A 12,438-nucleotide genomic window follows, 5' to 3' on the forward strand; every position below is an offset into this window, starting at 1 on the left:
ACATTTCACAAGGATTGGGCTAGAGAAAGGGAGTCTGGTAGACAAAAGAATTGGTTAATCTCTCTAATCATTGCCGTGCTTAATTTGGCTGACTAGCTCAATCTCTCCTAACAATTATGCTCTGCAAAGCTTACGCTATTGAACGATCTACACCCCAGACAAGAATTATATAATAATCTTTCTGATTGATCTTAGACTATAGACTGTATGATATAATCCATACAAAGTAAGTGAATGTTGTTCACCAAAATTATTCTTTTGCCAGGGTTAAAGGATTTTGGATTAAAAAAAAAAAAGTTGCCAGATAGAGTAGGTGAAAGATGAATGAAAGGAAGTTCAGAAGACTGTAGGAGGGAAATGGAGAACAGAAAATAAAATAGATGCTAACCTTTTTCTTTGATTTTTTTTTTGTTAAAGTGGATATTTTATACAATACGAGTACGGATATATTCAATAAAACCAGAAATAATAGATCACGGAGTGCTTAAAGCATTGCTGCCTTTCCAGCCTACATATATAGTACCTTCAGAGTGGTTTGATTTTTTTTTTTTTCTTTAAGCCTCAGTAACACTCAAGACTGCGTGATATGTGTGTCGACCATGACCCCCTGCATAAGCTTTTCCTACATGTCAACCATAACCATAACCATAACGAGTGCTTCACTTTAGAAGTTTGCCAGGCCAGGGGACGCAACTAAAACAAGATAGGGTTTAAATTCCCTTCTTTTTGAGCATGATATCGTTATATAAGCTAATGGATCAAGACCCGGTAGTTTCTGTCCGTGGGTTTTGTTTGAAGAGTGCTGACGTGCGCAAATCGCGGCTAAAGGCGGATGAGGAAAATGCCGTAAAAACTCGAAAGTATAACCCAAGGAAGCAAGGTGAATTTTCCGAGTGATTGTTTTTTCAGTGATTCTTATCGATTACCATTGCATGTAAGCCACACAAAATTCTTGCTAAAAAGATCTCATTGATCATCCACTGGCTCATAAAACCATACGGCCTCTAGTCAAAAAGATGGCTGGGCTACAACATTGGCAAGAACGAGAAATTATATCCTGCACCAAGTACGCCATGTCAGCGGTGTGCCACACCGACAAAATTTCTCGGAATGAGAATTTCGCCGCCGCCGCCCTAACCAGCCTCTCAGTCGACCACGAGCTTACTCCCTCTTTTTTTTTTTTTATCACAACTGAACAGTCCTTGCATGCTACAATCTAAATTTTGTGGAAAAAATAAAAAAAATCATAATACGGTTTTGGCAAAAACGTTAAAAGGTGGCCACGAGCACGTGATCCTTATTGCCAAAGCGGAAAGTTTCAAGCCTTTTTATTTTTCCCTCTCCCTTTCTATTTGCCACGCTCGAAGAGCTACCGCCGCCCACCGAGCCTTCTCCATTGCCCGCTCTCTTCCCGTCGCCGCTGGCCGATCGCAAAGAGAAGAAGAAGAGCCACAGGGTGGCATGAGATTAGGGCGAGATTTCTTCTCTTTTTCGGGTCCATTTACTGTTTAATTGAATTTTTATACGTATAGCTTCTTTTTTGAATTTCCTCATAATCGCTTCCACTCATACATTCTCATCAACTTCTTTTTCATTTTCTGGATTACGCTGGGATTTTTTTTTCTAAAATTTCAGATAGGGGGGACAAAATCCTTTTCTTTCTTTTCCTGTTACGTCAAGGGAGGATTTAGTTTTGCCTGAACACTTTCTAGACTGGAAGAATATGAGTTATAATGGCGAATAGATTATTCCGTGACAACAAATATTATGGATTAGGCTACGGCCAATGTAAAATTTCAGAATTTATGATTTTATTTCTACTTAGATGCAATGGAACTTAACTGGTCTATATAATACTTTGTGAGATGGACAGAGGTCCTAGATTACGGCAAGGTAAGTTCTCTGTTTTAGAAAAGCTTAAAAATTCAAATGTGGCTAGCTAATCTGTAACAGTTTTATCAGTTTCACTGATTTTTGTCGCCAGTTGAGTTTTCTGTCCATACCTTCTTGCAAAATATCCAGCTAGCAGATGTCGTTTGAAATCCGTGAGCTGAGATGTGGATAGAATGGTTAATTCGTAGAACTCAGTTCAAAGGAGAACTGGGGCAGTAGAGGAGAAAAAGTGAATTTTCCCTTTTGAGAGGTGTTCGTAGGAACAAGTAGATTTGACCGAAGGAGGAAGCTCTTGAAAAAGAAAGATATTGAGTGAGTAACACATGAGAAAACCTTCATCTCTGTAAGGTGGCTGGCACGATTATATGTGAAAGACTAGTGGTTCCCTTGATTTTTCCAAAGTTGACAGCATATCAGTCGTTTCCTCTGCACTGTGTTAATTGTTGTTTGACCTATGTAATTTCAAAGAGAAGATGAGATGGGACCCCAAAAGTGGAGTATAACTTCCATCCTGGATATTTTTTTGACGGATACGTAAATAAGCATAGAGATGCATCCTAGTTGTATCCGATGAGTATTGATATCCAATATATATTGATATGAGTATGGAAAGCAATTCCAAGTATCTGTTGATCCTTGTTTGGGCCCAATTTCTCCTAAAACAATGTTAGAAGCTGCTTGAGATGAAACTATTGAACCACACCCAAGTGAACGGATAAGGTTCTCAAACAAATTTAAGCAATTTTAGCCCTATTTCTGAGATCTTGTTGCTGAACTTCAATAATTATAGGCTTTACATGTCTCTTAGATTTTTTTTTTTTTAAAGAATTCTATTCCATGCTTGAATTTTAGATCATATGGTTTAAACACCTTTGGCATCTCGATAGGTCTGGGTTGCTTCATAGTTTGTGGCCTCAAGAGGAAAAACTTATTTTCCCTGCTTCCCATGCAAAGGGCATTGTGGGACTTGAACCAAGAAAAACATGGGGTAACGGGTAACCTATTTTTAAAAGCCTTCAAATTCAAAGTTTAGTGCTTTTCTTTATTTTAAAGATCTTAACATTTTTCAATCACTTATTTTCTGCATAAGATTCTATGACATGTTCTTTCATGAATCATTGCTTCTCCTTTTTAATTAAAATAAGATTTGGACTACACACTTGATGCTAACTCCTTGGAAAAGGAGATAATGATTTAAAATTAATGATAGGCTGTTTAAATTGAAGACCCAAACTATTGGACATGATCTGTACTATAAAAAATGCCTAGAAACCAAAATTTATGTATTTTGGTGGTCTCTAACATATGCATCAAGTTGGTATAAAATAAACTATATCAATTGTACTTGTAAGGTAAAATCCATGACAAAGCATATAAATCAAAAATCCATTTTATGGGTTATAATCTACACATCATAAAACATGGATATATTTAAATTCGCTAGATTTTGATGGTTAGATCATAGTAAAATATAGTATCATATTATTAAAATTGTCCATTTTGATACTTTTTTGATGATTAGGTTAGAGACCACCGAAATACAAGATTTTAGTATCCATGTATTTTTTGTAGTGTAGATCATGTCTAATGGTTTGGATCTTGAATTTGGATTGTCCATCATTGATGTTGAATCCTTAGCTCCTATTTTGAGGGGTTAGTGTAAAGTGTGCAGTCCAACTCTTAAAATAGTGAGTAATGTTCCACATTGGTATTTATTTGATATACATCATTGAATTTAATACAGCTTCCAAAGTTGTTTCATCATTAACCTCTTTAGGTAAGGCAACATGGAACTATATATGGCTATTGATTCTCAGTTGTTTATGTTTTTATATAAGTATATGCGTATGCAGTTTATTATTATTTTTGCTATATAGAAATGAAATCTAATGTTCCAACTCGAATAAAAAATTATGCATAATATTGAAATATTAATTGATATGGTAATATAAATTGTAAATATCAACATGTTTTACTAGAAGCAGCTTTGTTAAATCTAATGATCTATAATTTCATTTTATGCAATCTTCTTAAGTTCTTTATACAATGTTTTAAAGATTTATGAAAACATTCTTTTCTCAGAGCATTGTTTTGCATAGCCCTAATTCTGTGGTCAGGTGGAGTTTGCCAATCTCTGAATAAAATTTTATTAAGCCTAGGCAGACCTGGGTTTTTAGGAAGAGTAACTGGTAAATTTCAAAATGATATTTGTCTTGAAGGAAGAAAACCATGTTTCCTCCCCTATTTGCTGGGCATTTTGTAGGCCTTGATTTATACCAGGAAATGAACTTCTCTTTTAACTTCACATAGAAATTTTAGTGCTGGTCTTAGTTTTTCATGAAAATCTCTCTCCCTTGTCGGATAACTATTGCATATCAGCGGAATGGAACAAACTGAGACACCTTGCATGGTTCAATCTCTACCAGCCTCCAATAAGGACAAGGAATCATCTAAAAAGCCAATCACTGTTACGGATAAAGATTCACCTCCAAAGCTAGATACCACCACTAACAGCCTCAAACACCATCAAGTTGTCGCTGCACTCATTCCCAGATTGCTCCTGGCTGGACCACACATGAAAGCTGGTTCTTGTGAGCGAGATTACTGCTGTGGCTGAGGACTGGGTCAAAGCTTTCTCTGTGCATCAAAAATGGAAGAAGATGTCTGACAACTGCTTGGCTTTTGATGTCATCAGGTCTTCTGTGCAAGAGGAAGCGGGAGTCACTGCTTGCTGATTACAGGAGGATCAGGGACTTGGAGCCCAGATATGGAGTGGGTTCCTATTGATGCTTAGAGTGTGATAAGAGAACACAATCTAGGCTTCCAGCTTTGTTTGACCAAGAAGTATTTGATTCAATGGATGCTGTTATGAAGGCACAGGAGACTCAGTCAGGCCCGGGGAATAGTGATGCAGATGGTCTTATTGGTAAAGTTGATGTAGAAATGGCTGATGCTGATGCTGATTTAGGTATGCTAATTACCTCTTTTCCAGTTAAGCCTTTCATTGTATAAACAGATGCCATTTACTTATTCATGGTGATCATGCACAAGGTTTAGCTTGAATCCTCAAGATACACCACTGCATAGGTTTCCAGGCTCCTCTTTGAAGATGTATGGAAGATGGAGGTGAAACATGTTGTTTCTGATATAATCATGTCTTCACGGGACTTCATGGGTATCGAGGCACATCGTTGCTTGAAACCCATTTCACAACCTCATCAGCATTTCCACAGACATCACAAAATTATATAACTCAGACAGCATTCTAGCTGAACATGCAAAAATAGGAAGTCCAGATAAATTTTGTGTAAGCCTAATGTAAAAGTACAAGTAAAAGGTATTTTAAAAGCTATTCTACAGAATATCCGACAAGGTTCCAATCTTTCTTCCCCTGAATGCATGGAGCAATTATTAAATAAAAAAAGCATGAATTAAAAATTTGTAACTCATTGCCATGTCATGCTTCTATAATTTAGTTATCTGTTTTAGGCAATTGTACACTTCAAGTTATTTACATGTAATCTTCTGTACCCCATTAACATTTCACAAGTTCAATACCAAATTTATTTTTCTGTAGCTTTCATCTGTTTTGTGTCTCTTCTACGGTTGTATATCTGTGCTTTATTTGGATCTCTTTAACTTGCAAAATCCTGATCCATTCATTTTTTTTATTTCAACAGCTTCCAAATTAATAATTGAGTTCTCTAGAAATAGGAATCTGTTTGTATAAAAAGGAAGTATAATAATAGTATAAAGATGTTCAGAATAAGGAGAACTTGGAAAATCCACACAATAAAGAAAATATTAAATATATCATTTAAGAGATTTTCATAAGTTGCAAACTAATCCCAGAAAACATTTCTAGAAGATCATAACTTCCTCTTTTCAGGAAAAGAAAAACACAATTTTGTGGTAAGCCCTAATGCACATTTCTTGGATGACTTGGTAAACAGGTCTTCTATCTGTCTTAAGGAAATTATCTTTTTCTCTTTTGAGTAAACTACAAAATACCTCCCTTCATTGATTTAAATATGCTTTTCCTATCGCTTGTACCATTACAAAAGATGGGAAACGATGCATAGGTAAAGTGGAAATGGCATATTGAGAAAACATGTACAAATTTTTAAGAAAGTTGTACGCTACCTCACCCCTAAAATGTTTCTTTTTAAAGTTCTTATGATATTATGCCTTTGAAGATTGCATTATAATAATTACTACAATTAAGTATCTACATGAGCATGCTTGAGTTATGTAAAAGGAATTTTCTGCAGCAGTGGATCTTTTTTTCCTAGGTTTTGTAAATTTAAATCCCAGCCTGATCGGTTTTGATTATTATTCTCAAATGTACATGACCATATCTGTTTTTCAAAATTTAGGTTCTGAGGAGGAAACACAGATCGAGGCTTCAAAGAACACAGATAAGGCACAAAATATGGCCACGAAGCTGCAGGAGAATGCCCAGCATATACATGCCATACTAAGAGGAGAGTTAGAGGATGGTGCTAGTCAGGTTAGTGCTCCTGTGGATTTGACGAAACCCTATGCTATGGAGACTGAATTCACTAGGCGACAAGCCAATGAGCTCATCAAAGCTTTCGGGAGCCTTGGAAGGATTCTCAATCAGTTCACTGAGCTGATCGATAATAATGAATGTGAAGGAATTAAACCTGTGACTTCAACAGCACAGTAAATATAGTTCTTTTAATAAAGGGTTGGCTATTTGGGCTCCCATCTTCATAGACTTTTTAACAGAATGTAAAGGTGCAATGAATTGATCCGTTGGCTGGCACACAAGGTTTCAATCTGTCTGGAGTGCTAAAGTGGCAATGGTGAAACTTGCCGTATGAGCAACTATGGTAGACATACTATGCTTTTTTCGCTAGAAAGAAGATGTGGCTCTCGAGATTTGAGAACCTTCAAATTTTCCTGCTACCTTCATCTGGTTGGCATACTGCAAGTCTGTCATCAATGTCAGTAAATGCAAAAGCTTCATATGAGGGTGTGGAATGAAAGCAATGGAAGGAGCTATCTGGAATAAGGAGGCTACTTATCAGGAGAGCTGATGAATGGCTTAGTTGAGAGAGCTGCTATAACATTTCTCTGTTTGAGGAGACCTGCCATTGATGAGACCTGCCCTCGGATGCCCTAGGGCCTTGTTAAAGTTAATTCAGAATCCTCTCTTGTGCTTCTACCTTTTGTGTGTAGACATTTTAAATATTACTGCAAGTTTTGCTGATCCAAAAATAACTTGCATGAACAGATCAACTTGTAAAGCTTTCGGATATTTTCTGATCTTCTCAAGAAAGCAAGGATGTGCAGCCATTGACTTGTATAGTTGTATAGTGGTGTGATTTCTTCATAGCTTCTAGTTGAAGTTTCAGCAAGAGGCAAATTTCTATCCAATTTGCAGTGAGACTATCGAAGTGTATCATCCCTAGGATTAATTCTTCTTGAGCTTTATACTTATATATCTATAATTTTTTCCCTTTAATTAAGTATAAAAAGTACCTTAAATTCATATTATTGCGGTGAGACTATTGAAGTGTACTGAAAGCATTTCTATTTATCCAAGGAAAATTACAGCTTAGCTTCAGCTAGTGCTTTGCCTTAAGCCTACGCTCCATAGGTGATCTTATGAATGGGGTATGCACAAGCAAGATGCTCTCACTTTAGCAAATGTACCTAGCCAGCCAATCAGCTACAAAATTACCTTTAAGTGCATCGACAAGATCATACTACTAATTAATTTATGTTGGGTGTTCAAGTCTTTTGCAAGGGTGAAGATCATTGAAGTAGAGTTTGATAAGGTGCAGATGTTTAAGGAGCTGTTTTCGATTTCTTTTTTGCAATCAAGTTGAAGAGGCCAAGGCTAATTTCACTTATGCGATGAATATCCTACAGCCAGTGGATTGCTTGACGTTTGAGAAAGCTGTAGGGGCTGAAATCATGAACTTGACACTGAAGAAGGTGTCGCTTACCAACTTCATCTTGTGATAAACTGAAAATTAAGAAGACAGCGCTGCTTTTGATCCCTGGTTCCCATGCTTCAGTTCCCAAACTGGGCCAGAACCTGTAGGTCCAGAGAATAGGGGGTCAAACATTTTATGGCATCTCAGTTCTCTAAGGATGGATAAACCCTGGATACGTGGGCAAAAAATGAGTGATTATTTTCCAGCAACTTAAATGCTGCTTGATGGGGGGCAAAATGGATTATCCTGCTCAGGACAAAGGATCATCCCATTTCAGCCGGGCAGACTTCGGCACCGACCAGGCTAAACCTCGGCTTTGCTACGAGCCAGTCCGATTCCGGACTTCGCCGAAGGCTCAGCCGACCTCGGTCAGATTTCTCCGCTGCTACGACCTGCAGCAATCTTTTCTGATGCTTATAATAACGTCCCGGGTTCGAGCTCGGGATGCCCTGCTGCATCGGCTGCAAGCTAAAGAGACCCTTCGACCGCAGGACTATACGATGACGCGCCCCAACCAAGCTCGGGGCGCCCTTATATTCGCCGACGCACCTCGGCCGAGCTCGGGGCGCCTTTATATTCGCCGACACGCCCTAATCCGAGCTCGGGGCGCCCTTATACTCGACAATGCGCCCCGGCCGAGCTCGAGGCGCCCTTGATATTCGACGACGTGCCCCGGCTGGGGGGCGGATGGGGCAGGGACCACTTTAGTCCCATATTGCTTGAGTAGCGGAAAAAAGGTCGTGCTTATAAGGGTCTCATTTCCTTTCCTTTGCAAGGGCCCTTTTGATAGCGGTGAAAGTCGCACCGAAGGGACAAAACCGTGCAGGGGTGAAGTACCTATGCATCCCTCCCGCAATATCTCGTAACGGGAGCCGTCCATTTTCATGCTCTAACACCATGAATTGTGGGGTGAAAACTGCTGTGTGGGAGAGCATGCATCTCCCATCACTTTGTTAGGCTAGCCAACTGATTATTGATCGATCAATCACTTTGTTGGTTCGTTAGAGGCGAGTCAACTTATTGATCAACTTTTCTTACGAATTTAAGGTGCTAGCTTGCTAAGCTGATGAAGCCTCTTTTAAGTGTTGCATTTAGAACTCTCTATACTTTCTTGCATGACAAATCACTCCATTTCCATTCACCAATCATGCTATATCTAACTAAATATGCCACCAATACTAAGCGCATCACTATAAGATTTGCAGCAACTCTTATGTTGTATTTCTTTCCTATCATTATAATTAGCCCATGGGTCTCTTAGCAATCATTTCATAAGTGGCGATAAAAACAAAATATTGGCCGAAAACTTCTATGGATATATTTCTATCATTTCATAATTGGTTATAAAAACAAAATTTATTTCTTTTGGTTTTTGGAGCTCTTTTTTTTTTTTAATCTTTGCATTTTCCTCAGTCCAAAAGCAGTCCAAAACTTCCAATATTTGAGTCCTTGTGGTTTACTGAATCATTGACAATATGTGAGGATGGCAATTTTTGGCCTGACCAAAGAAACTGATCTAATTGTTGGGTTGGCTATAAAAAAGCTTGAGGTGTAAACAGAACAACCTATTGATTGAATTGATCTGGCTGATTTGCAATGACCCTTTATTAAATGGGTTTCTTTCATCCAACACTGATCAAATTCACATTGTCGAAGGGTAATTTTATAAATTTGATGGGAGAAGGTAAAATCTAATTTACGTTTCAACCAAGCCATATTGCCTAGCCCTCTTCATCTCATCTCTTCTTTTATCCACCCTACACCTTATCCTTCTTCTTCTTCTCTTAGATCCTTGCAGCTCGCCACATTGCCTCCCATCCAAGGACAGCCCTTTCTTTTAATTTCCCTCTCTATGACACTATTAGCAATCGGATATATGAGAGCTCCAAAAGAAAGAACTCCACAAACCCGAGTGAAAAAGAAAAAAACTAGTTTCTTCAATCCAGATGCTGCCAAGGGGCGACTTTAAGGAGATTTTTTGGTTTCTTTGCTTCGTGAGGGCTCAATTGGTACCAATTTTGAAGGAGGGATTGGAGGAGAGATGGTAGTGAAAGCGGAGGTTATTCATCAAAGCATCCAGATGCTAGACGTAGAAAACTAGTATATCAATAGAGGATCAAGGTGACAATTGACATCTCTGCTACTGCAGTAGTTGCTATTACACTCGGAACCCGTCACCTTGGTCGACCACATGAATCATGGAGCAACACCAAGCAAAGCCTAAGACGACTATGATTATATAATTAATTTGTTCAATTACAAAATTTTCAAATATTCACTGGTATTAGAAAATAAACTAATTCATAACTTTGGGCATGCCCAACACATCCAAAACTACATATCCTAGAACTCTGAAAGAAAAAGAAAAGAGAAGGTATGAGCTTTACAGCCCAATAAGAATCCTCCATATTCACACTAATATAGATATAGTAAATTTAAAATAAAGATTAACAACAATCCACATCAAAGTATCGGTAAAAATCATAAAACCTTGTACCGATTATTCAACATAGCTTGATAAAATCCATATAAATATATATCCATAAATATACATTGTCAGACATACACTTATTTCAAAAAATATGTTAGATATTATTATATAATGATTTCATATATTTTATCTTTCATTTTTATCTAGACTTTCGATTAACAATTATCTTTGTAATTTGGACTATTCATGATTATGCTTCAACCCATGATTGGCAAACCATAATATTTGCACTTCGACCTGCAATGGCAAACCATAATATTTACGCTTCGGTCTGCAGCGGCAAATCAAAATATCCACGCTTCGACCCACGGTGGCAAACCATGATATCCGCGTTTCAATTCGCGGTGGCAATCCAAAATATTTACGCTTCGGCCCGTAGTGGCAATACAAAATATTCATGCTTCGATCCACGGTAGCAATCCAGTGTGTCACGATTTAGTCCGTGACTGGCAATCCATAATATGTCTAGTCTAAATTCTTTCATTTAGCAATCAAATATTTAATTTCATCATACTAGAGAAAATATAATTTTTTATTATGTTTTATGCCCAATTTTTAAAATAATCAGCATTATATTCTAAATAACCAAAATTATAATCCAAGAAACTATAATAACCGATGTTTGATATGTCTATATAATAAAGTCATCTATATTTATATAACCATGTTAGAAATCGATAAACAATCATACAACAAATGATGCAAATTCCAAAATCATCAATATATATATATATATATATATATATATATACATATATATATATATATATATATATATATATTATCCATATAGGTGATTGTGTACAAGACTTCTTACTTCTATTGCTCAGGCTCAAGTATAAGAACATTGATCAACTCAGGGTAAGATGTCTTATTCAACATCTTCTTGTCAAGACGGTTGCTCTCCTTAACTTCGGTGAGATCTCGTAGCCGAATCAACTGAAAATCTTTAAAAGATCCTCTTCAAAAGAGCTCGATTCACCACATTGATTAAGGGATTCTCCTTGAAGATGGATGCTAGAAAGGAGGTGAAAGCTGATTTCATAGACAAAAAAGAGGATTTAGAGAAGAAAAGTATGGCCCTAGAGTCCTTCGCCCTATGGGATTGGGAAAGAAGATGGTCTCCTACTCGGAGTCTTCTTCCCCGAACGAATTGAATGAAGATATTTTTTCCTTTCTCTCTCGCCTCGCATGCAAGGCATAGACGGGTCCACCTACTTCAAGCCGGGTCATCATGGTAGCAGTGTTTACAACCCTACTTGTTGGTTTGTCATCAAATGGTCCAAGGGTCAGTCAGCTTGTGAATCTTTATTTTTCGCCCTATTTCCTAATTCTATCCGTCTTAACTTGTTAATAAAAAAGTCAAACAAGTTGGGCCAGTTTACCTATTTATTAAATAAATTATATTCATATCCTCATTTGTAACTTGTTTAATAAATAAGTTAGGTTTGGATTGATAGTTTTTTATCTTAATCCATATCTGACCTAACTCGATCCAATTGCCGCCCATGCACCAATCAAAACTCGAAAAGGCAATACAAAGAACAAAACACGATTACTTGGAAAGAATGGGGTTTTACCATATGTTTAAGCTGAAAACATTATTGTTAAGTCAAGGCTCGTTGGACAAGCCACGACCAGGAAATGACCAAAATGCACTCGCGGGATGGAGCATTGGCTAGCACCCGTGTCCGTGTGAGGTCCCTCTCCTGTAACCGAGCAGGCGCAAAATCGTCATTTACGTTTCAGGAGTCGGCCGCCTTGCTCATGCGAACCAGGGCCGCCCATTCCGTGAGCATTGGTTAAGCCCCGTTTTCTCAGCAGGGAAACGACCGCAAAGACGGCTAAGCACGGACGTCCGCATAAGAATTCCTGCAAGGGCTCATAAACAATTCTTAATACACCCGATTTTCTACATAGAGAAACTACGAGGCCCAAGTCTGGTACCTATTAAATGGTTCCCCTTTTTTCGCTTCACCGAACTGAACACCCGCCTCCCTGGACGTGGGAAAGGTAAAGGTGGGGCCCCTGAGTCGCTTTGCCGTTGGTTCGACGATTTAAACGTGGGTGAAGGATATCGCACCA

At 38.0% G+C, this 12,438-nt stretch overlaps 1 protein-coding gene across 4 annotated transcripts; it reads left to right on the plus strand.

The window, feature by feature from the left end:
• The first annotated feature begins 1,188 nt into the window (after nucleotides 1-1,188).
• On the plus strand, nucleotides 1,189-7,296 carry LOC103707051. 4 transcript variants are annotated; one of them, XM_039128063.1, is made up of 3 exons: nucleotides 1,189-1,495; nucleotides 2,781-2,881; nucleotides 4,589-4,722. In XM_039128063.1, exons 1-3 carry the CDS (start codon nucleotides 1,207-1,209, stop codon nucleotides 4,685-4,687), a joined length of 489 nt encoding a protein of 162 aa, XP_038983991.1. In that variant the 5' UTR covers nucleotides 1,189-1,206; the 3' UTR covers nucleotides 4,688-4,722. The 4 variants fall into 4 exon arrangements, with proteins under 4 accessions (XP_038983991.1, XP_038983992.1, XP_026660430.1 ...); XM_039128064.1 differs by lacking the exon at nucleotides 2,781-2,881 and adding an exon at nucleotides 6,270-7,296 and having other exon boundaries at nucleotides 1,228-1,495; nucleotides 4,589-4,861; XM_026804629.2 differs by lacking the exon at nucleotides 1,189-1,495 and adding an exon at nucleotides 6,270-7,296 and having other exon boundaries at nucleotides 1,512-2,881; nucleotides 4,589-4,861.
• Nucleotides 7,297-12,438: the final 5,142 nt, after the last annotated feature.

Source organism: Phoenix dactylifera, chromosome 7 (assembly GCF_009389715.1).
Source record: "Phoenix dactylifera cultivar Barhee BC4 chromosome 7, palm_55x_up_171113_PBpolish2nd_filt_p, whole genome shotgun sequence".
Taxonomy (NCBI): Eukaryota; Viridiplantae; Streptophyta; class Magnoliopsida; order Arecales; family Arecaceae; genus Phoenix; species Phoenix dactylifera.

Bases quoted from the DNA above. Each gene is read 5' to 3' on its own strand.
- LOC103707051 (XM_039128063.1), top strand. From the start codon at position 1,207: ATGCTACAATCTAAATTTTGTGGAAAAAATAAAAAAAATCATAATACG. The intron at 1,496-2,780 runs GTCCATTTACTG...GCATCTCGATAG, and splicing joins AGATTTCTTCTCTTTTTCGG to GTCTGGGTTGCTTCATAGTT. The intron at 2,882-4,588 runs GTAACGGGTAAC...TGATGTCATCAG, and splicing joins TGAACCAAGAAAAACATGGG to GTCTTCTGTGCAAGAGGAAG.